The sequence below is a fragment of the Pelophylax lessonae genome (assembly GCF_965119305.1).
Source record: "Pelophylax lessonae genome assembly, chromosome: 11".
Taxonomy (NCBI): domain Eukaryota; kingdom Metazoa; phylum Chordata; class Amphibia; order Anura; family Ranidae; genus Pelophylax; species Pelophylax lessonae.
This window is the reverse complement of record NC_138778.1, coordinates 133,991,908-134,014,609: the sequence shown is the minus strand read 5'-3', so window position 1 is coordinate 134,014,609 and position 22,702 is coordinate 133,991,908. Positions and strand designations below refer to the sequence as shown.

The 22,702-nt window shown below is 47.0% G+C and overlaps 1 protein-coding gene across 2 annotated transcripts in view; it reads right to left on the bottom strand.

Annotated features, from left to right (window-relative positions):
• The window catches only part of GGA3 (golgi associated, gamma adaptin ear containing, ARF binding protein 3), a 95,934-nt gene that overhangs the window by 61,342 nt on the left and 11,890 nt on the right, over nt 1-22,702 (bottom strand). For both annotated transcript variants that reach the window (XM_082271915.1, XM_082271916.1), the window contains exons 2-3: nt 19,688-19,772; nt 2,783-2,858 (exon numbers count right to left, since the gene is read on the bottom strand). In XM_082271915.1, coding sequence (XP_082128041.1) covers nt 2,783-2,858; nt 19,688-19,772 — 161 coding nt within the window. The remainder of the gene's footprint in view (nt 1-2,782; nt 2,859-19,687; nt 19,773-22,702) is intronic.

Genomic DNA, 22,702 nt, shown 5'->3' with positions numbered 1-22,702 from the left:
ACGGTTCTATGCAGTGGAAAAGCGCCATATGTGAACCCATCACACACTATATGTATGAACATATTATAATATATACAATATATACACACATATATATATATATATATATATATATATATATATATATATATACATACACACAGTGCATTGCAAAGTATTCGGCCCCCTTGAACTTTTCAACCTTTTGCCACATTTCAGGCTTCAAACATAAAGATATAAAACTGTAATTTTTTGTGAAGAATCAACAAGTGGGACACAATCATGAAGTGGGATGAAATTTATTGGATATTTCAAACTTTTTTAACAAATAAAAAACTGAAAAATTGGGCGTGCAAAATTATTCAGCCCCCTTAAGTTAATACTTTGTAGCGCCACCTTTTGCTGCGATTACAGCTGTAAGTCGCTTGGGGTATGTCTCTATCAGTTTTGCACATCGAGAGACTGAAATTTTTGCCCATTTCTCCTTGTAAAACAGCTCGAGCTCAGTGAGGTTGGATGGAGAGCGTTTGTGAACAGCAGTTTTCAGTTCTTTCCACAGATTCTCGATTGGATTCAGGTCTGGACTTTGACTTGGCCATTCTAACACCTGGATATGTTTATTTGTGAACCATTCCATTGTAGATTTTGCTTTATGTTTTGGATCATTGTCTTGTTGGAAGACAGATCTCCGTCCCAGTCTCAGGTCTTTTGCAGACTTTGCAGACATCAGGTTTTCTTCCAGAATGGTCCTGTATTTGGCTCCATCCATCTTCCCATAAATTTTTACCATCTTCCCTGTCCCTGCTGAATAAAGCAGGCCCAAACCATGATGCTGCCACCACCATGTTTGACAGTGGGGATGGTGTGTTCAGGGTGATGAGCTGTGTTGCTTTTACGCCAAATATAATATTTTGCATTGTTGCCAAAAAGTTTGATTTTGGTTTCATCTGACCAGATCACCTTCTTCCACATGTTTGGTGTGTCTCCCAGGTGGCTTGTGGCAAACTTTACACAAAACTTTTTATGGATATCTTTAAGAAATGGCTTTCTTCTTGCCACTCTTCCATAAGGGCCAGATTTGTGCAGTATGCGACTGATTGTTGTCCTATGGACAGAGTCTCCCACCTCAGCTGTAGATCTCTGCAGTTCATCCAGAGTGCTCATGGGCCTCTTGGCTGCATCTCTGATCAGTCTTCTCCTTGTATGAGCTGAAAGTTTAGAGGGACGGCCAGGTCTTCTTAGATTTGCAGTGGTCTGATACTCCTTCCATTTCAATATTATCGCTTGCACAGTGCTCCTTGGGATGTTTAAAGCTTGGGAAATCTTTTTGTATCCAAATCCGACTTTAAACTTCTCCACAATAGTATCTCGGACCTGCCTGGTGTGTTCCTTGTTCTTCATGATGCTCTCTGCGCTTTAAACGGACCTCTGAAACTATCACAGTGCAGGTGCATTTATACGGAGACTTGATTACACACAGGTGGATTCTATTTATCATCATTAGTCATTTAGGTCAACATTGGATCATTCAGAGATCCTCACTGAACTTCTGGAGAGAGTTTGCTGCACTGAAAGTAAAGGGGCTGAATAATTTTGCACGCCCAATTTTTCGGTTTTTTATTTGTTAACAAAGTTTGAAATATCCAATAAATTTCGTTCCACTTCATGATTGTGTCCCACTTGATGATTCTTCACAAAAAAATTACAGTTTTATATCTTTATGTTTGAAGCCTAAAATGTGGCAAAAGGTCGAAAAGTTCAAGGGGGCCGAATCACTTTCGCAAGGCACTGTAGCAGGATCACATAGCCTCTGTGCTTACATCAGGGAGAATGACAGATGGCTGTGTTTACATCAGCTGTCCGTCCTTCTCCCTCTCCTGTGGAAGATCCCGAGTGGCCGGCGGACATCGGAGCCGCCAGTCACACGCGCGGGGAAGGCAGGGAACGAGCGGGGGCGGGAGCGCGCCCCCTGGCGGCGCGCGCTCGCCCCCTACAGGCTCTTGGGCAAGCGGCGTAAGTCTACGTCGCTTTGCCCAGGAGCAGCTGACTGCCGCAGTAAATAGTCGTGCGGCGGCAAGTGGTTAACTGCCAATGACCCTGTCGCCGGTTTTCCTTCCTTCCACTTTTGGTAGGTCCTGACCATTGAAGACCAGGAACATTCCACAAGAGCTGCAGTTTTGGAGATGCTCTGACCCAACTGTCTAGCTATTACAATTTGGCCCTTGTCAAAGTTGCTCAAATCCTTACACTTACCCATTTTTTCTGCTATCAACACATTAACTTCAGGGACAGCATGTTCACTTGTTGCCTAATATATCTCACCCAGGTGCCATTGTAACGAGATAATCAATGTTATTCACTTTACCTGTCACTGGTCATAATGGTATGTGCATTCAGACAACTGTTTCATGAATTAGTAATGTATAAGAAAGTGATATATATTTTGTTTTAAAGGAAACCTGTCATGAGGAAAGAAAACAGAGGCTGCCATTACTGATGTTTCCTTCTGAAAATTATAGTTGCCTGATAACTGTATTATTCTTTGAGTCAGTGACCTGGAACAAGTAAGCAGATAATGGCTTCTAACAGAGTAATAGCCAAGCAACTAGCATTTTCAGAAGAAGGTCCTCAGTGTCAACCTCTATACATGACATTTTTCTATAGCTAAATCCTTGCAATGTACTTACACCCTTATGTTACAACTTTATCAGTTATCAACACAAACTGTGAAACTTTATTTCCCCATGCAGTGCATACTAACTGTTTTTGACTGACACAACAAAATGCAGGACACAGGACTTACTGTGAGTGCCTGCAGAGCTTCCCATTCTTGTGGAGATTGGATTTTGTGAGCCAAGAGTCTGACAGCAATCTGTGGCCTAGCAATAGGAAATACTGGTCAGTGCAAAAGCTAAACTCCACCAGTCACAAATCCAGCAAAAACCATAAATATATTATAACAGTATCATGGTTACAGTGGTGATCGAAAGTTTGGGCACCCCAGGTAAAAATTTGTATTAATGTGCATAAAGAAGCCAAGGAAAGATGGAAAAATTTCCAAAAGGCATCAAAATACAGATTGGACATTCTTGTAATATGTCAACAAAAACGGAATTTTTGTAAAATCTTACCTGTAAAATTCCTTTCTCTGAGTCCTCCGACAGTCGCCGCCTCTTCATATTCGTCACAATGGGGGTATTAGACTTTGCTCCGAAGGAGTAGCTAGGCAACAGAATATGTTAACATTAAAGCTTTTAACATATCCCACCCTCAAGGGGTGGTCCCCTCAGTCAATACCCTCCTACTTCCTGCAACCATATCTCAGTTTCAGTGGAATAGCAGTAGAGTATACAACCAAACCCCAAAAGAGGGGCGGGGGCGGCGACTGTCGGAGGACTCAGAGAAAGGAATTTTACAGGTAAGATTTTACAAAAATTCAGTTTTCTCTTACGTCCTCCGACAGTCGCCGCCTCTTCATATTCGTCACAATGGGGACGTCCCAAAGCAGTGCAAACATGAGGGGTGGGAAACGCATCCGCGCCGTAAGGCAACGCAGTCTCCGCATCAAAGAAAGGAACCTTAAAGGAAGGAAACCAGCTGGGCAACAGGAAAAAAATTGCTCAACAGGAGCAACAACCCAGGAAAAAAACAAAGAACCAGGGGATAAAAACCTACCCCAACAGCCAGAGGTCCCAACAAGGGACCCTAGGGAACTGCCGCACTAAGAACCTTGCGACCAAAGGAAGCATCCGCCGATGCCTGAACATCTACCTTGTAGAATTTTGTGAAAGTGTGCACGGTCGACCAGGTCGCCGCCTTACACACCTGGGCTACAGAAGCCCCATGACGACAGGCCCAAGACGTACTCAGAGATCTAGTAGAGTGCGCCTTCACAGGCACAGGGGGAACCTTCCCCTGCAAAGCATATGCCTGTTCAATGGTCTGCCTGATCCATTTGGCGATGGTAGAGGCCGACGCCACCATGCCCTTCCGAGGACCCTCAGGAAGAACAAACAAGGAATCCGTCTTTCGAAAAGACTCAGTCGATTTAAGGTAAACCCTTATCGCCCGAACAACATCCAAAGAATGTAGTCTCACCTCTTTCGGATGTTTAGGCTTCGCGCACAGCGAAGGCAAGACAATATCCTCATTTAGATGGAATTCCGAAACTCGCTTCGGAAGAAAAGAAGGATTAGGTCGCAAGACCACCTTATCCAAGTGAATAACCAGATACGGAGACTTGCAGGACAAAGCCGCCAGCTCCGACACTCTGCGAGCCGAAGTGACCGCAACCAAAAAGGCGACCTTTTTGGACAACATAGACAACGAGATCTCCCTGATCTGTTCAAAAGGAGCACGTTGTAACACAGATAGAACGAGATTCAAGTCCCAAGGGGGCAGAGGATCCCTCCTAGGAGGAACCAGATGCCGCACACCCTGAACAAAAGTGCCAACCAAGGAGTTGGAACCCACGGGACGTTGAAAAAGAATGGCCAGCGCAGACACCTGACCCTTAATCGTAGCCAGCGCCAAACGCTGATCGACACCTGTTTGAAGGAAGGACAACACTCGGGAAACCGAGTACGTGCGGGGTGAAAACCCCCTGGACTCACACCAGGCAAAATAGGCCTTCCAAGTACGGTAATAAACCTTCCCCGAGGAAGACTTCCTCGCGTTGATCAAGGTATGAACGACCTCAGGGGAGAGACCCCTCTCCTTCAGGACCTCGGTCTCAACAGCCAGGCCGTCAAAGCCAGCGACTGTAAAGCAGGATGGTATATCGGCCCTTGAGACAGGAGATCGTCTCGAAGAGGCAGACGCCACGGGGCGTCGACCGCCAGATTCACGAGGTCTGCGTACCAGGACCGGCGTGACCAATCCGGCGCCACAAGAATCACCGTGCTGCGTTCCGAGTGTAACCTGCGAAGGAACCTGGACAGCAACTGAATTGGTGGAAACGCGTACATCAGCTTGTACTGATGCCACGGGGCCACTAACGCGTCCGACGCGTCTGCCCGAGGGTCGCGCGCCCTTGCCACGAACCTTCCCACCTTGTTGTTGAGACGAGACGCGAACAGGTCCACATCTGGAAGACCCCACTTCGCGCACAACATCTGGAAGACAGCCGGGTGGAGAGACCATTCCCCCTGATCTAGGGTCTGGCGACTCAGATAGTCCGCCTGCCAGTTCTCCACCCCCGGAATGTGAACCGCCGTTATCGCCGGGACATGAGTCTCGGCCCAGGACAGAATGTCGGCCACTTCCCGAGCCGCTCGGGCACTCCTGGTGCCCCCTTGGTGGTTGATGTAGGCCACCGCCGTGGCATTGTCCGTCTGCACCCGAACCGGGCAGCCCTGCAGCCGGTCCGTCCAACGATGAAGACAGAGATTTATCGCACGCAATTCCAGAATGTTGATCGGAAGGGAGGACTCCTCCTCCGACCAAGTTCCCTGGGCGGACAGAACGCCCAGAACACCACCCCAGCCCGACAGGCTGGCATCCGTGGTGATTACCGTCCACGAGATAGGACGAAAAGACTTGCCCCCCGACACCATCGGGGACTGGAGCCACCACAGAAGGTCTCTTCTGGTGCGATGGCCCAACGATATTTGAAGATCCAGAGATTGAGGTCGCCCGTCCCACCTGGACAGGATCTCCGCTTGGAGATCCCGCGTGTGAAACTGGGCGAAGGGAATCGCCTCGAAGGCCGAGACCATCAATCCCAGACATCTCATGCACGTCCGCAGAGACGAGTGTGGAACGTCCCTGAGGGACCTGACTTCCTCCTGAAGAGTTCTGAGTTTGTCTCCCGGCAGGAAGACCTTCGCCTGAACTGAGTCCAGGATCATTTCCAGGTAGGGAAGACGAACCGACGGACTCAGTGTCGACTTTGGAAAATTTATCGTCCAACCAAACTCCTGCAGAGTTTGCATCGTGACAGACAGGTCCTTCTCCAGACCCTGGCTGGTCGCAGACCGAACCAGAATGTCGTCCAGATACCCCAGGACAGAGATGCCCTGGGCTCTCAATAATGCCAGAACCGGTGCAAGCACCTTGGTGAAAACCCGCGGAGCCGAGGCGAGACCAAAAGGTAACGCCACAAACTGGTAGTGATCCTCCGCAATGGCGAATCGAAGGTACCTCTGGTGACCCTCAAAAATGGGGATGTGAAGATACGCATCCTTCAAATCGATGGAGGCTATGAATTCCCCTGGAACCAGGGCAGCCACCACCGACCGCAGGGATTCCATGCGGAACTTGCGAACCCGCACAGAGCGGTTTAGAGCCTTCAAGTCCAGAATTGGACGAACCTTGCCCTCCTTCCTGGGCACGGTGAACAGATTGGGATAAAACCCCCGAAATCTGTCCCGATGAGGCACCGGAACCACCACTCCCTGAGCCCTCAGGTCTCGCACCGCCAGGTGCAGGTCCCGTAAACGCTCTGGAGACAGTTGAAGATTTGAGGGAAAAAATCTGCTCTCCGGCCGAGAGAGAAACTCGATCTTGTAACCAGATCGAACGATCTCCTGAACCCACCTGTCCCGCACGCGGGCCAACCAGGGTTGAAGAAAACCGAGCAAGCGTCCCCCCACCCCAAAACTGGGTGAGGGCGCCCCTTCAGGCCGCACTGTTATGGGCAGCGGGTCCGGACTGACCGGACCTCTGTTTACCAGACCAGGGCTTCTTTTGAGAGCCTTGTCCTTTGAACGGTTTGCCCTTGTAGTGCGACCGAAAGGCACGAAAGGACCCCTGAGGGGGCCGAAAATTAGCATGCTTCTTCCCAGAAGCCCCCTTAGCCTTGGGGAAATGGGGCAAGAGAGTGCTCTTACCTCCGGTGATCCCCTTAATCAACACATCCAAGGACTCCCCAAAAAGGCGAGACCCATCATAAGGCAGATTGGCTAAGGTCTTACGTGAAGATTGGTCCACCGACCAACACTTCAACCAAACCAGGCGGCGAGACAACACCGCCACGCTGTGCACACGTGCAGCCAACGGGACTAAGTCCAAGTCCGCATCACACAGATACATGACACCCTGGTGGATCTGATCCACCATATCCAGGGTCGCCGGCGAGGCCGAATCGGCCACTAGGACGCGCCTAAGCATCTGCGTCCAACTTGCGACAGCCTGGGCCGCCATGAGAGGCAAACAGAGCCTTAAGCATAGAACCCGTAACAGAATAAGTATGACGGGCCAGAGACTCCAGTCTTCTATCCGTGGCATCACGGAACACCGGGGAATCCTCTGCAGGAATCGCAGTGGATTTGTTCAAAACCGCAATTGCGTGATCCACCGGGGGTGGGACACACCACCGTTCATCAGTGGAAGGCGAAAAAGGATAACGCAGCTTGAACCTACTTGGCACAGCAAAAGGTTTGCGTAAATTGCGCCATTGTTCCTTAACAGCGCGCTGAAAATCATCATTGCAGGGAAAAACCTGCGGCGTCCTGCGTTTTCTCTGTGTCCCATAAGCCGCCAAGGCAGCGGGAGGACACACTTCATCCTGCAAACGCAGCGTTTGTTTTATGGAAGCAATCAATTCATCCATGATTGCAAGCTCTTCCGGCGAGCCAGGGGGAGAATTATCCACCCCTTCAACTTCAGCCTCCACCTCGGACCCCACTAGATCCAGGGAGGAGCGGGACCCCGATAAGGAGACCCCCGCCATAACAGCCCCATCACCTTCACCCTCAGAATCAGAGGAAATAGAAACTCTGGGTCTTTTAGTAGATTGAGCAGCCACCAGCATCTGCACCTGAGCAGCAAGGCCAGCCACAATAGTGGCCAAATCCCCCCCTGGGGGGGAAACAGCGGTCCCCTGGCTTTCCACCAAGGTGGCAGGAAATTTGCCCTCCTGAGAATCCATTGCCCCAATATGATATGCCGGAGAATAAAGGGTTAACTGCCCCTTTAACAAGCGCGGCGAGCGCAGCCCACCGCACCACACACAAGCACAATGAGACCCCCACAGGGACAATAAACTGACACAGGCAATGGATATAGCAAGAACAGAAGGATAGAACCTGAGGAGACCCTCGCCGCTGCTGCTGCCTCGATCGGTGTACCCAGGAGAAGAGGAAGTGATGAGACCAGGGCGCTCTATTAAAGCCTATGGGAGGCTACAAGAAAATGGCCGCCATGCATGTAGAACATGCGGCCGGAGCGAGTGTAGGCAAAATGGCGCCGTTTGGCGCCGAAACCGCCGCTCCTCAGTACAGTAATGCACATAACACCATCCACATAAAAAGCATGGTAGATCGCCGCAGCGATCGCTGTATAGTGCCCAAACATGCCACAAAACATGCCCCACAGCACACAGCTTCTGACACTGACAAGGCTGACACAGACAGTGTCACACAGCTCTCCCCCCCCTTGCAGCCCGCAGCATGCAGCAGAATGATAGGGAGACAAACAGTGAGAACAGAGGCAGGTTACACAGTCCCAGACTGACACCCCCCCAGACAGACAGGTCCCCACATAGATACACTTACCTCTCAATGGCGTGGGGGACCCGCACAGACGAACAAGCCGCTGCACATGAGGCAGGGAGAGTCGCATACAAGACGCACAAAATGGGGGTTAAGAAACCGCACAGCGTCCAGTGAGGTAGCCACCTCACCAATCATCCCTGCACCGAACAGGGATGGGTCGTTCACTGTGCCAGGAGCGTTACCTGGCTGAACGCTCGATGGCAGGCTGGGAAGCCACTGACCCACGACCTGCGACCAGGGGGATCAGCCCGAGACCCAGCCCGCATAATCCTCTTCGTCAGAAGAACTAACTAATGCTGACAAAAAGAACAGCTAGGTAAAGATAGAGAAAAAACTCAAACAAAAAAATCAAAAAAGAAGAAAGAGGCTGGGGCACAAAGCCCCAGCACAGAGAGAACCAGCTACTCCTGACAAGCTAGACATTGAAACTGAGATATGGTTGTAGGAAGTAGGAGGGTATTGACTGAGGGGACCACCCCTTGAGGGTGGGATATGTTAAAAGCTTTAATGTTAACATATTCTGTTGCCTAGCTACTCCTTCGGAGCAAAGTCTAATACCCCCATTGTGACGAATATGAAGAGGCGGCGACTGTCGGAGGACGTAAGAGAAAGTTAGATTTTATTTCCATCATTGACACTTTCAAAATTACAGAAAACAAAAAAATGGTGTCTGCAAAAGTTTGGGCACCCTGCAGAATTTATAGCATGCACTGCCCCTGTCAACTTCTCACGTACCTGACTGATGAGCCCGATAGTGCAGAGGAAAGCCTCCCTTACGTATCTGACTCGCGGCCCCTGGTAGAGCAGACAGGTGGCACGGGAGAGCAGAATGGTATGAGGGCCTGGCGGGTCAGCTGTTGGACGGACAGCTCCAAGGTCCCAGATGCTTTAAAGGGAGACAACCAGCAGGTAGGAGGATCCCAACAGCAGGCAGGCAGAAGGGCGGAACACCCGAGTCCACACTCACTCTGGGGGCTCACAGGCAAACGAATCAGTTCACAGGCCAGGTCAACAACAGGCGGTCGGCGTGGAATCCAAAGGAGCATGCAGGTTCAAGGTCAGCAGGGAGCCGAGGTCAGGTGCAGGCGGAAAGCAAGGGAAGTCCAAAGTCAAGCCGGGTCAAACAGGAGATCAATCACAGAAGCAGGTAAACAGGAGCAGGGATCACAGGAAGCTGCTTATCAGACAGCAAAGACATAATGCTTCTGAGGAGTTTAAATAGAGCAGCCTGTTGCCAATCACTGCAATTAGTCTGCAGACTCTGCACTAAGTTAACCCCTTAGGTTGCAGACCCATGACATTGCCCCCTCCTAAAGGGCAGCCTCCGGATGCCCAATTGAGCCAACTTCTCGGCATGGGATCTCTTGAAGGATTGCATTAGTTCCTTAGCATGAATATTGCTTTCAGGCTCCCAAGAGTTATCTTCCGGTCCATACCCCTTCCATTTAATTAGGTACTGAACCTGATTGTACCTCTTTCTACAATCTAAGATTGTTTCCACCTCAAATTCCTCCTCTCCATTGACTATTACAGGCTCTGGTGGACCAGTATTTCGTTCAGGAAAAGGATTCGGAACCACAGGTTTCAACAGAGTCACATGGAAGAGGGGGTGAACTTTAAGTGAATCGGGTAATTCTAGCTCATAGGCTACATCATTGATCTTCCTCTTAACAGGAAAGGGACCCAAAAACTTAGGGCCCAATTTTTTTGAGGGGCAAGCCATTTTCAAGTTCACTGTAGACAACCATACCTGGTTGCCAGGTTCCAGAATTAGTTCTCCTCGCTTCTTCCTGTCAAAGATCTTTTTATTATACTCCTGTGTCTTGGCCATAGTCTCTTGTAAAAGTTTGTTGTTTTCAGAGAAGAAATTAATTGTTTCAGAGACTGCAGGGATTGAGCATTCAGGTATAATACTAGGCAGGAAGGACGGGTGAAAGCCGTAATTAGCAAAAAACTGAGTTTGTTTGATGGCAGAATGGAAAGAGTTATTGTAAGCAAACTCGGCAATGGGGAGTAAAGAGACCCAGTCATCTTGGGAGAAGGAAGAGAAGCAACGAAGGTACTGCTCCAGGGTCTGATTGGTTCTTTCTGTTTGTCCGTTCGTCTGAGGGTGGTATGCGGAGGAGAAAGCCAATTCAATCTCTAGAGAACCACACAGAGCTTTCCAGAACCTGGATGTGAACTGTACACCCCGGTCGGACACGATGTTTGCTGGAACACCATGGAGCCTTACAATTTCTTTGATGAAAATTTTTGCAGTTTCCACAGCCGAAGGTGTACCTTTCATGGGCAAAAAAATGGGCCATTTTGGACAGTCTGTCCACCACCACGAAGATGGTAGAAAAACCCTCTGCCGGGGGGAGTTCCACAATGAAGTCCATTGAGATCATTTTCCAGGGTCTCTCTGGAACAGGCAATGGCTTTAGTAAACCCCAGGCCTTTACCCTGCTGTTCTTGCTTCGGGAGCAAGTAGTACAAGACTCCACATAGCTCTTACAGTCGCCTACCACCTGAGGCCACCAGAACGTGCGTTGTACCAGTTCGGCCATCTTCAGGGCACCGAAGTGTCCGGCCAGATTGTGGTCATGACAGAGCTCTAACACCTTCAGTCTTAAGTCCTTAGGTACAACAATTTTACCTTCATGCCATAGTAAGCCATCCTGTGCCTGTAAGCTGGTTTCAGAAGACGAAGCAATCTCAGCAGAAGCCTGTTTGAGTCAGGATAGGAGATTCTCCTGTAATATAAGAAAGTTTCCTGAGGGAAGGATGGTGTCTGGGAGTGTGGACCTTTCAGGGTCGTTGAACATACGTGAAAGTGCATCTGGTTTTGTATTCTTCGACCCTGGCATGTACGTTATATGGAATGAGAATCTAGAGAAAAAAAGTGCCCACCTTGCCTGCCGAGGTTTTAATCTCTTAGCCGTTCTCAGATATTCTAGATTCTTGTGGTCTGTATAGACAAGATTCTTCCAATACGGCCTTGATGGCCAAAAGCTTGCGGTCTCCCACATCATAATTTCTTTCCGCTATTGATAATTTGCGGGAAAAGAAAGCAACCGGGTAGAGTAGGGCTTTAGCTCCTTGCCGTTGAGACAGCACAGCCCCCACTGCAACTTCCGAGGCGTCAACTTCAAGAACAAACGGTAAGGCAGGGTCAGGGTGCTTCAAGATGGGTGCTGACGTGAACAGCTTCTTGAGGGCTTCAAAAGCAGATTGCGCTTTGGGAGACCAGAGGAATCGGGTTCCTTGCTTAGTTAGTTCGGTAATGGGGGTGATAATAGCAGAGAACCCCCTAATAAACTTCCGGTAGAAGTTGGCAAACCCGATGAAGCGTTGAACCCCCTTTCTGTCCATAGGAGCTGGCCAATCTAAGATGGCGGTGACTTTCTGAGGGTCCATCTTGATGCCTTCAACAGAGATGATCAGACCTAAGAACTGGATACACTGAAGTTCAAAATCGCACTTCTCTGGTTTGGCGTAGAGGCCATGTTGCCGTAGTCGGGTTAGCACATTTCGGACATGTCTACGGTGGTCATCAACTGAGGAGGAGAAAATCAGGATGTCATCCAGGTACACAATGACGTACAAGTCCAGATAGTCACTAAAAATGTCATTGACAAAGTGCTGAAAGGTGGCCGGTGCATTGCATAACCCAAAAGGCATGACTAGGTACTCGAAGTGTCCGAATCTAGTAGGAAATGCCGTTTTCCATTCGTCTCCTTCTCGAATACAGATTAGATTGTATGCTCCCCGCAGGTCCAGTTTAGTGAAGATGACTGCGGCTCCAAGTCTTTGAAACAGTTAGGGCACAAGAGGCAGAGGATAACGGTTCTTTACAGTAATCTTGTTCAATTCTCTGTAGTCTATGCAGGGTCGCAGTGAATGGTCCTTCTTTTCAACAAAGAAGATGCCTGCGCCAGCCAGGGAGGTAGATGGCCGAATAAACCCTTTTCTTAGGTTATCATCAATATAGTCCTTTAGCGTGCCCAATTCAAGCTCAGTTAAAGCGGAAATCCTTCCAAAAGGGACCTCGGCCCCTGGTAACAGTTCAATAGGGCAATCATAGGACCTATGAGGGGGGAGGGTCTCTGCACCCTTCTTACTGAATACGTCCAGAAAATCGTGGTATGCCACTGGGATTGATTTTCGTAATTCAAGGTCTGAGTCAGGGCAGAGTAAGGGTGAGGGGTTGACTGGAGGTTCTTGCAGGCAATGTTGCTGGCAATAGCTTGAAGGAAATTTGATTTCTCCAGTGGCCCAGTTGATTTGGGGGTTATGGGCCTGTAGCCAGGGCATACCTAGGATGATGGGGAACAGAGGTGATGAAATGGCATCCAGGCGTAAAAACTCTTGGTGATGGGAAGCAATGATAGTAAGTAAAGGGACCGTCTCTTGTGTGACTGGACCGGATTTAATGACAGAGCCATCAGCAAGATGTACAGCTAGTCCCCTGGCCTTTGGTTGAAGTGGAATGAGGTGTTTGGCTGCACACGTCAAGTCTATGAAGCAGCTGCAGGCTCCGGAATCAATTATGACGGATACCTGGATATTCCTTCCTGGGAGTTGTAACATGATGGGGAGAGTAAGATGAGAGGCTTGGTTTGGTGAAACAGGAACATGCACTGAAGAGATTGAAAGGCACTTACGCATCTTTGCAGGGCAGGACCTCACATAATGCCCGGGTTCCCCACAGTACATACAGAGGTTATTGATTCGTCTGCGCTGTCGTTCCTCCATGGTGAGAGAGGGAAGAAGCAAGCCCAAATGCATGGGTTCGGAGGTGTCCGGGCCCGGAGCGACTGGAGCAGAAGGAGTCTGGCTGGAGAAACTGGGAACTTTAGGTAGCATCCAAGTTGGCCGATATTGACCTGAGGATCTTTCGGAGCGACGTTCCCTTAGGCGTCGGTCAATCTGAATTGACAAGTTAATAAGTGCGTCCAGGGATTAGGGTATCCCAACTCGTGCCAGTTCATCTTTTAAAGGATCAGATAGTCCCATCCGAAATTGGTAACGAAGGGCCGCATCGTTCCAATTGGTATCAGAACTCCAACGCCTGAACTCGGCCACGTAGTCCTCTGCCGCTCTGCGGCCTTGTTGAAGTGCATGTATTGCGGCCTCAGCGGTAGCAGTCTGCTGGGGGTCCTCATAAAGTTGGGACATTGCGTCAAAGAACGTGGTGAGGTTGTTTAGCGATTCGGCCTTTTGTTCCAGAAGGCGATGTGCCCAGGCTTGGGGTTCTCCGGTCAACAGGGAGATAACAAAGCCCACTTTGGTTGCTTCCAAAGAAAAGGTGCGGGGTTGCAGGTCAAAATAGAGTTCACAAGCATTATGAAAGGCTCTGTATTTGCTACGTTCACCCGTAAATCTTTAGGGTGTGGGTACCCTTGGTTCTGGTGGTAGCATCACTACCGCAGGTCCGGATGAGGTAGCACCTGTAGGGTTGGCGGGAGATGACAGAATTTGAACTCATTCTTCCAGCCGAGTATATGCCTCTTGTAGATCCTTAACAGCTTGCGTCAGACCCGCCAGATGTCGGCACAGTTCTTCCATGGGGAAGGTTCCTCGCTCGGGCTCAGACATGGCTGTCTGATACTGTCAACTTCTCACGTACCTGACTGATGAGCCCGATAGTGCAGAGGAAAGCCTCCCTTATGTATCTGACTCGCGGCCCCTGGTAAAGCAGACAGGTGGCACGGGAGAGCAGAATGGTATGAGGGCCTGGCGGGTCAGCTGTTGGACGGGCAGCTCCAAGGTCCCAGATGCTTTAAAGGGAGACAACCAGCAGGTAGGAGGATCCCAACAGCAGGCAGGCAGAAGGACGGAACACCCGAGTCCACACTCACTCTGGGGGCTCTCAGGCAAACGAATCAGTTCACAGGCCAGGTCAACAACAGGCGGGCGGCGTGGAATCCAAAGGAGCATGCAGGTTCAAGGTCAGAAGGGAGCCGAGGTCAGGTGCAGGCGGAAAGCAAGGGAAGTCCAAAGTCAAGCCGGGTCAAACAGGAGATCAATCACAGAAGCAGGTAAACAGGAGCAGGGATCACAGGAAGCTGCTTATCAGACAGCAAAGACATAATGCTTCTGAGGAGTTTAAATAGAGAAGCCTGTTGCCAATCACTGCAATTAGTCTGCAGACTCTGCACTAACTTAACCACTTAGGTTGCAGACCCATGACAGCCCCCTTTGCAAGGCTGAGACCTGCCAGTGTCATGGATTGTTCTCAATCATCGTCTGGGAAGACCAGGTGATGTCAATCTGAAAGGTTTTAAATGCCCAGACTTATCTGACCTTGCCCCAACAATCAGCACCATGGGATCTTCTAAGCAGTTGTCTAGAAAACTGAAACTGAAAATAGTTGACGCTCACAAAGCTGGAGAAGGCTATAAGAAGATAGCAAAGCATTTTCAGATGTCAATATCCTCTGTTCGGAATGTAATTAAGAAATGGCAGTCATCAGGAACAGTGGAAGTTAAAGCAAGATCTGGAAGACCAAGAAAAATATCAGACAGAACAGCTCGCAGGATTGTGAGAAAAACAGTTCAAAATCCACGTTTGGCTGCACGATCCCTCCAGAAAGATCTGGCAGACACTGGAGTTGTGGTACACTATTCCACTATAAAGAGATACTTGTACAAATATGGTCTTCACGGAAGAATCATCAGAAGAAAACCTCTTCTACGTCCTCAGCACAAAAATCAGCGTTTGAACTTTGCAAATGAACATATAGACAAGCCTGATGCATTTTGGAAACAAGTTCTGTGAACCGATGAGGTTAAAATTGAACTTTTTGGCCGGAATGAGCAAAGGTACGTTTGGAGAAGAAGGGGCACAGAATTTAATGAAAAGAACCTCTGTCCAACTGTTAAGCATGGGGGTGGATCAATCATGCTTTGGGGTTGTATTGCAGCCAGTGGCACAGGGAACATCTCACGAGTAGAAGGAAAAAAGTTGATTCAATAAAATTTCAGCAAATTTTGGATGGTAACTTGATGCCATCTGTGAAAAAGCTGAAGTTAAAGAGAGGATGGCTTCTACAAATGGATAATGATCCTAAACACACCTCAAAATCCAAAGGGGATTACATCAAGAGGCGTAAACTGAAGGTTTTGCCATGGCCTTCACAATCTCCTGACCTCAACATAATTGAAAATCTATGGAGTGACCTTAAAAGAGCAGTGCGTGACAGACAGCCCAGAAATCTCAAAGAACTGGAAGACTTTTGTAAGGAAGAATGGGCAAAGATACCTCAAACCAGAATTGAAAGACTCTTGGCTGGCTACAAAATGCGTTTACAAGCTGTGATACTTGCAAAAGGGGGCAGTACAAGATATTAACTCTGCAGGGTGCCCAAACTTTTGCGGACGCCATTTTTTTGTTTTCTGTTATTTTGAAAGTGTCAATGATGGAAATAAAATCTAACTTTTGTTGACATATTATAAGAATGTCTAATCTGTAATTTGATGCCTTTTGGAGATTTTTCCATCTTTCCTTGGCTTCTTTATGCACATTAATACAAATTTTTACCTGGGGTGCCCAAACTTTCGATCACCACTGTATTAAAGAAGGCAGTGTAAATTACAGTTGTCTCTTACAAACAATTCGATTTGATAATTTTCATCATTATTTGACTACAAAGAACTAAACTCTGATACTAAATATAGTTACTGAATATTACAATAGGGGTTACCAATGTTTTCAAAACCGTGTTTCTCTAATATCCATTGAGGCACACCACTTGAGATTAACCCAGAGTTTGACCTCTACAGGAGAAAAGAACACCAGGCACCTAGAAAACTGAAGGCTGCCCTCTAGAGGCGATAACCCTTCCTAGCTGCTAAAAATCGCTTACTGTCCTTGCCGAATTAAGGTCTTTTTCTTTTTCACTTTCTAGTAACAACAGCTACTAGAAGATTCAGGCAACATGTTTGAAAGCCTCTCAAGTTAGTCAATGAGTGCAGGTTTTCCCAGTTTAATAACACTAGGTTCACACCTATGCCTTTTTTAGTACATTTTGCAGTTTGCAGAAACGCACTACAGTTAATTTAACATGGTTTCCTATGGTACACGTTCACATCTATGCACTTTTCAGCCGATGCATTTTTGGACAGGGTCAGGAACTTTTTACCCACAGCAGATTGCATTTTGTGTATAATAGACTTCAAAAGACCCGCAAAAAAAACAAAAGTGTTGCATTTTTGATGTTTTTTTACATGCGTTTTGAGTTTTGTGGGTTTTTTTCTCCATAACAAACTGTGTGTAAAGCTGATTGTTAAGGAGCAGGCCAAGATGAGTCATCAGCTGTCAGCAGGGTTCCCCACTGACAGCTGAATGTAAAAAAAATCCATACCAGGCCCTTTGGTTGTTTTCTTTTTCTTTTTTTTTTCAGGCCAGCAGGCGTCATGATTGATGATGGGTCTACATTTTTTTATTTGTTAATAAAAGACTTGAAAAATACTCATGTTGTGTCTTTACATTTTACACTTTTTTGGTGAATGGGTAGGGTTACTATGTACTCCTACATTCACATGGGGGGGGGGGGGAGGCTGAGATCTGGGGGGTTCCAGATTCCAATAAGCGCCCTGCCCGTAGACCCCCACAAACACCAGCCAAGGTTGTGGGGAAGAGGCCCTTATCCCCCTCAACATATCCCCATTCTAACACTAACCTATCTAGCCCTGCAAAGAAGAAATCGCTATACATACCATTTCTGAAGTAGCTCCGGTCCGGTCCCACACTAAGCTGTCAGTGGCGACTTTTGTGTGTGGGAGTGTGCAGAAGAGGCAGCCAACAACAGAAGCCCCATGGTAACTCTATGAGTGATATCACTTCCCAAGCTTTTCCCAGCTGTTGTAAGCTGTCCCCTGCACACAGCATCCACCGATTATTATCGGACCGGCTTCAGAAAAGGTATGCATAGCGATTTCTTCTTTATAGGGCTAAATAGGTTAGTCTTAGAATGTGGCTGCGAGTAGATTTAGAGATAGTTAGTTTTAGGTTGAAATTCCACTTTAATTATAAAATAATATTTTTCAGAACGTGTGTTTGATTTTTTAATGGTTTCAGGGTAAAGGCTAACCAAATCAATGTTCTTTTTTGACAGTAGTGACAAGAAATTTGAAATGTTTTTTTTGAATGAACAAAATGCTAGCTCAAAAATACTTACCTCCTTGTTCCAGTTATCCCTCACCAGCTGCTGTCCTCTTCTCCCCAGCTACTTCCTGGTTCCCGGTGCCTGGTTCCTCTTGTTTGGCTGGTTGGGGAATGCTGTCATCCCGTGCAGGTGCACGGGACTCCATCATTGTAGCACAGCCTGAGTGTGCATTCAGTAGAAGACTGCAAGTAGACAGGTAAGTGTTTGCTACCGGTAAGAAGATGCCTGCTTGCAGTTTTTCATTACTCAAGTATAGTTCCACTTTGAAGCTGAATTCCAGGTATGTTATCTTCCCATACTTACACTGGTCCAGCATGGGCCAATGTAAGTATTCCTAATTCCTAACTACAGTGATTCTTGCTGTTTTCAGGGTCCTGTTCAAAGCGTTCTCTGATTGGATGAGAAAAATGCAAGGTGTTCTCTGAATGGCGACCCCCTGTGGTTACTATGCATCAGGGAAGCTGCTCAGCACAGGAACGGCAAGACAGCGGTGATCACTGTAGTAGTGGTGACTACTATAGTAATTTTACACCTTCACACGGATTGGACAGGTAGGGAACATGTATACTTACATTGGTCCAAGCTGCAATAATGTAACCATGCAAAAAATTCACACCTGGAATTCAGATTATGTTTTCAGAGTGTTTGATTTTCCAATAGTTAGTAGGGTCATATAAAATCTCCAACAATGAATGTGATCTTCATTCAGGAAAGTCCATTAATTCCAAAATTGAATGTTAAAAGCAAATTGAATTTTGAAGTCACTGCTCCAAGCCTTAACCGCTGCAAATCTGATCCAGTGCCCGTTTAAAGCGGGGTACACACAGGCGGAAAATTGGTCAGAATCAGCGGGTACAGTAGAAACCAGCCAACTTTAGGCCCATGTGTACAGTTGCCTGTCCGACAGAAGCTAATCTCATGACCAGCTTCTGTTAAACGCACATGCTGGAAAACCGGCATCTGAACAGTGCTGGCATCGCTTGTGTTAGTACAGGGATCTGTCAGATTTTTTTTTTGTTCAAAAAAATTTATAGCATGTACCAGGCCTTAGGAGCCCATGATTGTACCAAGATGATACAGAAAAGGAGAAGAAGCAAATCGATGCATTCACTCAGCTGAGTCAATTTTTCATTCAGCCTTAAAAGCAACACAGTGCATCCCCATCGGGAGACCCACTCTATTTGACATGGTTCACCCTTACGGGCTTAGTCAGAGAGAACAAATAAAAATTTACTGAGCTGAGTGCCATCATCTGTGTGTGGTTTCTCAGTTTCTGAAGTATTTTTAAAGGACATTCAAGTCATCAAATGTACTGATCAAAATTTTCATACGAATGTTTACATAGACATTTGTACAGAAATCTACTAGCATATAACCAGCCTAAGTTTATGCTTCTAGTTTGACCTGGCTAAAAACAAAAAAAGCTTTTCTCAGCAGGCATAAGGTCCAGCCATACACAGAGTGAATTTCTTTCCTGCAGGAATTCCTCCTGCCGGGTCATTGTCTTCTCCCGGTGGGGGGGGGGGGGGGGGGTGCAGGGGAAGCTGTCCCCGCCGGGAGAAGACAGTGATTACTGCTAGCAGCTACAGCAGCCACTAGCGATAATCTCAAGAGAATGCGGCAGGCTGGTTGTACCCAAGTTGATCAACTGTGTACATTCAGCCTGCCCATTAATGGTGGCCTAAGAGGGGCATGCTAGTAACGCTCTTTTATGTGCAGATGACCAGTAGAGGAGCGTATAATGTCAAAGGTTCCTCTCATGTAAGTGATGAAGATACAATTTACCTTCCCTTGTACATTGTAACAAGGATAACTATCTATTTCCCACTACTGAAATGTTAGGCTATCCCACAATTTCTAAAGTATTTTACATGCCTAGACATTATAAATGAACAAACAGTACTGTGATTGTTCTGTGAATAAACATATCAGTAGCACTGCTCTTGTGTATATTATCACATTGATATCACTTCCAATCCAGAAAATAGGATGGGTATCTTCTTTATAATATCACCGCCACAACCTGCATTCGAATTTTCTTCCTGCAAAATCACACACATACCCCTCAAGCTCCTTATTTATCTGGTCACAGAAACTGATGATGTATTCCCAGTCCTCCTGACGGTTACAAGGGTTTGTGGCTTTATCTGAAAAAGAAGAGATGAAAATGACTGCATGAAGATCCACAACAGAGACCCATTTGTATTGTCCTCTTCAGTCTTGGACCCATCACTGAACCCATCTACACTGTTATACATCTTACACAGCTTTTACTTTTGCCAGCAAAATACAGATGACAGCAGAGAGGGAGAGAGAGCCTGAAGGAGGAACGGGATGGGCTCTCCCTTCTAACTGTACACAGAACTTAACACTAGGGGTGCACCGATCCAACTTTTATTGTCCTTATACCGATATCTGGCATTGTGTATCTGCCGATATTGATCCGGAACTACACACATACACAATATGCATGCGGCTGCAGTACAGAGCAAAGACGCTGCTTCATGTGTACGGCTCCTCCATTCACAGGCGGAGTGCATCTGATATCACTCCGCCTGTGAGCCGGCCCTATACAGGAAGAAGCGACTCCCATCCCATACTACACCAAGTAAGGGATGGCTGAGCCGGGACTCAGCAAAACCGTATCGGCCCATGGATCGGTTAATTTTACCGATCCCCCGATCCAGCTATTGTGGCAGTATCGTCGCCGATATTCGATCCTAATATCAGATCGGTGCATCCCTACTTAACACAGTAACCCTTTCGTGGTTGGATTGTACAGGGCTTTGTGTCATTTTACGCAGCACCCCTGGGGACTCTTTGCAGCACCCCATGGTGCCGCATCACCCAGGTTGAAAAGCCCTGCTCTACTGTACTGAAATCTATAAATAACATGACTTGTGACTGACAGATATAGGTGGCTTTGGTATATTCTGCAGGGGAGGCAATTATCAGTGATAAAATAATATTGCAAGTCTGAAACCATTCTTAGAAGCAATACCTATAAATTTCAAACCTGTTTTAGTAGTTCAAGGAATGATCTGGAAAATACCTATAGCTAGCATAGCCCTTCCCATACAAATTTACAATCTGGCCATATATGGATCGATATTCTGCAGTACAAACAGCCTGCCCATACATGGATCGAAATTTGGTTCAACCCTGCTGAACTGCAGAATTGCGCGGTCGTGCGATGCTGTACCCAAATAAAATTGATGTCCTTTTTCTCCCACAAATAGAACTTTCTTTTGGTAGTATTTGATCACCTGTGCGATTTTAATATTTTTCACTATAAACAAAAAAAGAGAAACAATTCTGAGAAAAAAAACAATATTTTATACATTCTGCTATAAAACATCCCCAATAAAAAAAATAATTAAAAAATTAAATGTTTTCATCATTTTAGGCCAATATGTAATCTGCTACATATTTATGGGGAAAAAAATTCCAATAGGTGTATTTTGATCGGTTTGTGCAAAAGCTATCACGTCTACAAACTAGGGGAAAGATTTAGGTTATTTTTATTTATTTATTTTTTATTAGTAATGGCGGCAATCAGCGATTTTTAGCGGGACTGCAACATTGCGGCTGACAGATCGGACACCTAACTGTCAGACACTTTTGGGGGGACCAGTAACATTACTACAGTAATCACTGCTAAAAATATGCACTGTTACTGTACTGACACTGGCAGGGAAGGGGTTAAAACCAGGGGGCGATCAAACGGTTAAATGTGTCCCTAGGGGGTGCTTTCTAACTGTGGTGGGGGATGGGCTTGCTGAATGAACACAGAGACCTGTGTTCCTAAATAAGAGGAACACAGGATCCCTGTGTTCATTACTGACAAAACAGCGGTCTGCCGTGTTTACAACGGCAGACCGCCATTCTGTCTCCACAGGGAGCGATCGCGGGTGCACGGCGTGGCAAGCGCAGTTGCCGGACCCGCCCATATTGGCACATGCGCGCCCCCACTAGCGGTCCCGCAAAACGACGTACAGGACAGAGCCGACCTGCTGCAGTATAAGTACCTCATCTGGTCGGCAAGTGGTTAAATAAAATGCCCTTTTTTGACATGATCAGTCATATTTTCAATATCAATGACCACATTTCACAAATTCTGCCAGGGTATGCAAAATTTTGAGCACAACTGCATATTGATCCAAGCTAGAACAATTTATCTACAAAGAAAAAACAAACCCCTGGAATTGAGCTTTAATGCTAGTGTGACCCTAGCCTAACAGGTAGAGTTGAGATGTGCATAAAGTTTTAGCTGTCTATATTTCTGGATCTACCTTTTGCTTTGAGATGTGGTTTTTACTGAAGGTAACCTTGGTGTATGCATTTCTTCATCCTATACATCTAGGTTTGTGACATATTTATTTTACCTAATCTCAACGACCTTAAACATTTAAAAAAAAGGTGCATGACGCTCATATTATAATGGTGTACACTAGGATTTGGGTGCACCCCCTCCCCCCCTCGTATCATTCCTCCTGGTACCCCTATCTCACTCTTTCCCTTTTTTCTCCTTCATTCCATTCCATCTTATCACACCTCTACTGTTTTGTCTGACCCTCACTCAATTTATCTTTTCCAGTTAAAGCGGTAGTATACCGCTTTTTGTGATTTTTAACTACAGGTAAGCCTATAATAAGGCTTACCTGTAGGTACAATTAATATCTCCTAAACCGGCACGGTTTAGGAGATATTTGCACTGCATGCAGTCGCGGACGCGAGCGGCGCATGCGCTCTGAAGGTCCGGTGGACTTTCAGAGTTCCTTGCCGGGAAGTTGCCGGAAAATCACTCCCGCACGCATGTGCGGGAGTGACGTCATCGCGGCTCCGGCCAATCACAGCGCCGGAGCCGCCGAACCCGGAAGAGACACCGAGGGATCATATCCGCTCCCGCAGCGGTGTCCAGGGTCCCTGTCGGGGCTTTGTTCTAAGGTAAGTGTTTCATAATGAGCTAGTATGTGATGCATACTAGCTCATTATGCCTTTGTCTTGCAGGGTTTTTTTTTTTTTTTACTTTGGAGTATACTACCGCTTTAATGTATTGTTATTTTAAAGTTTAAAA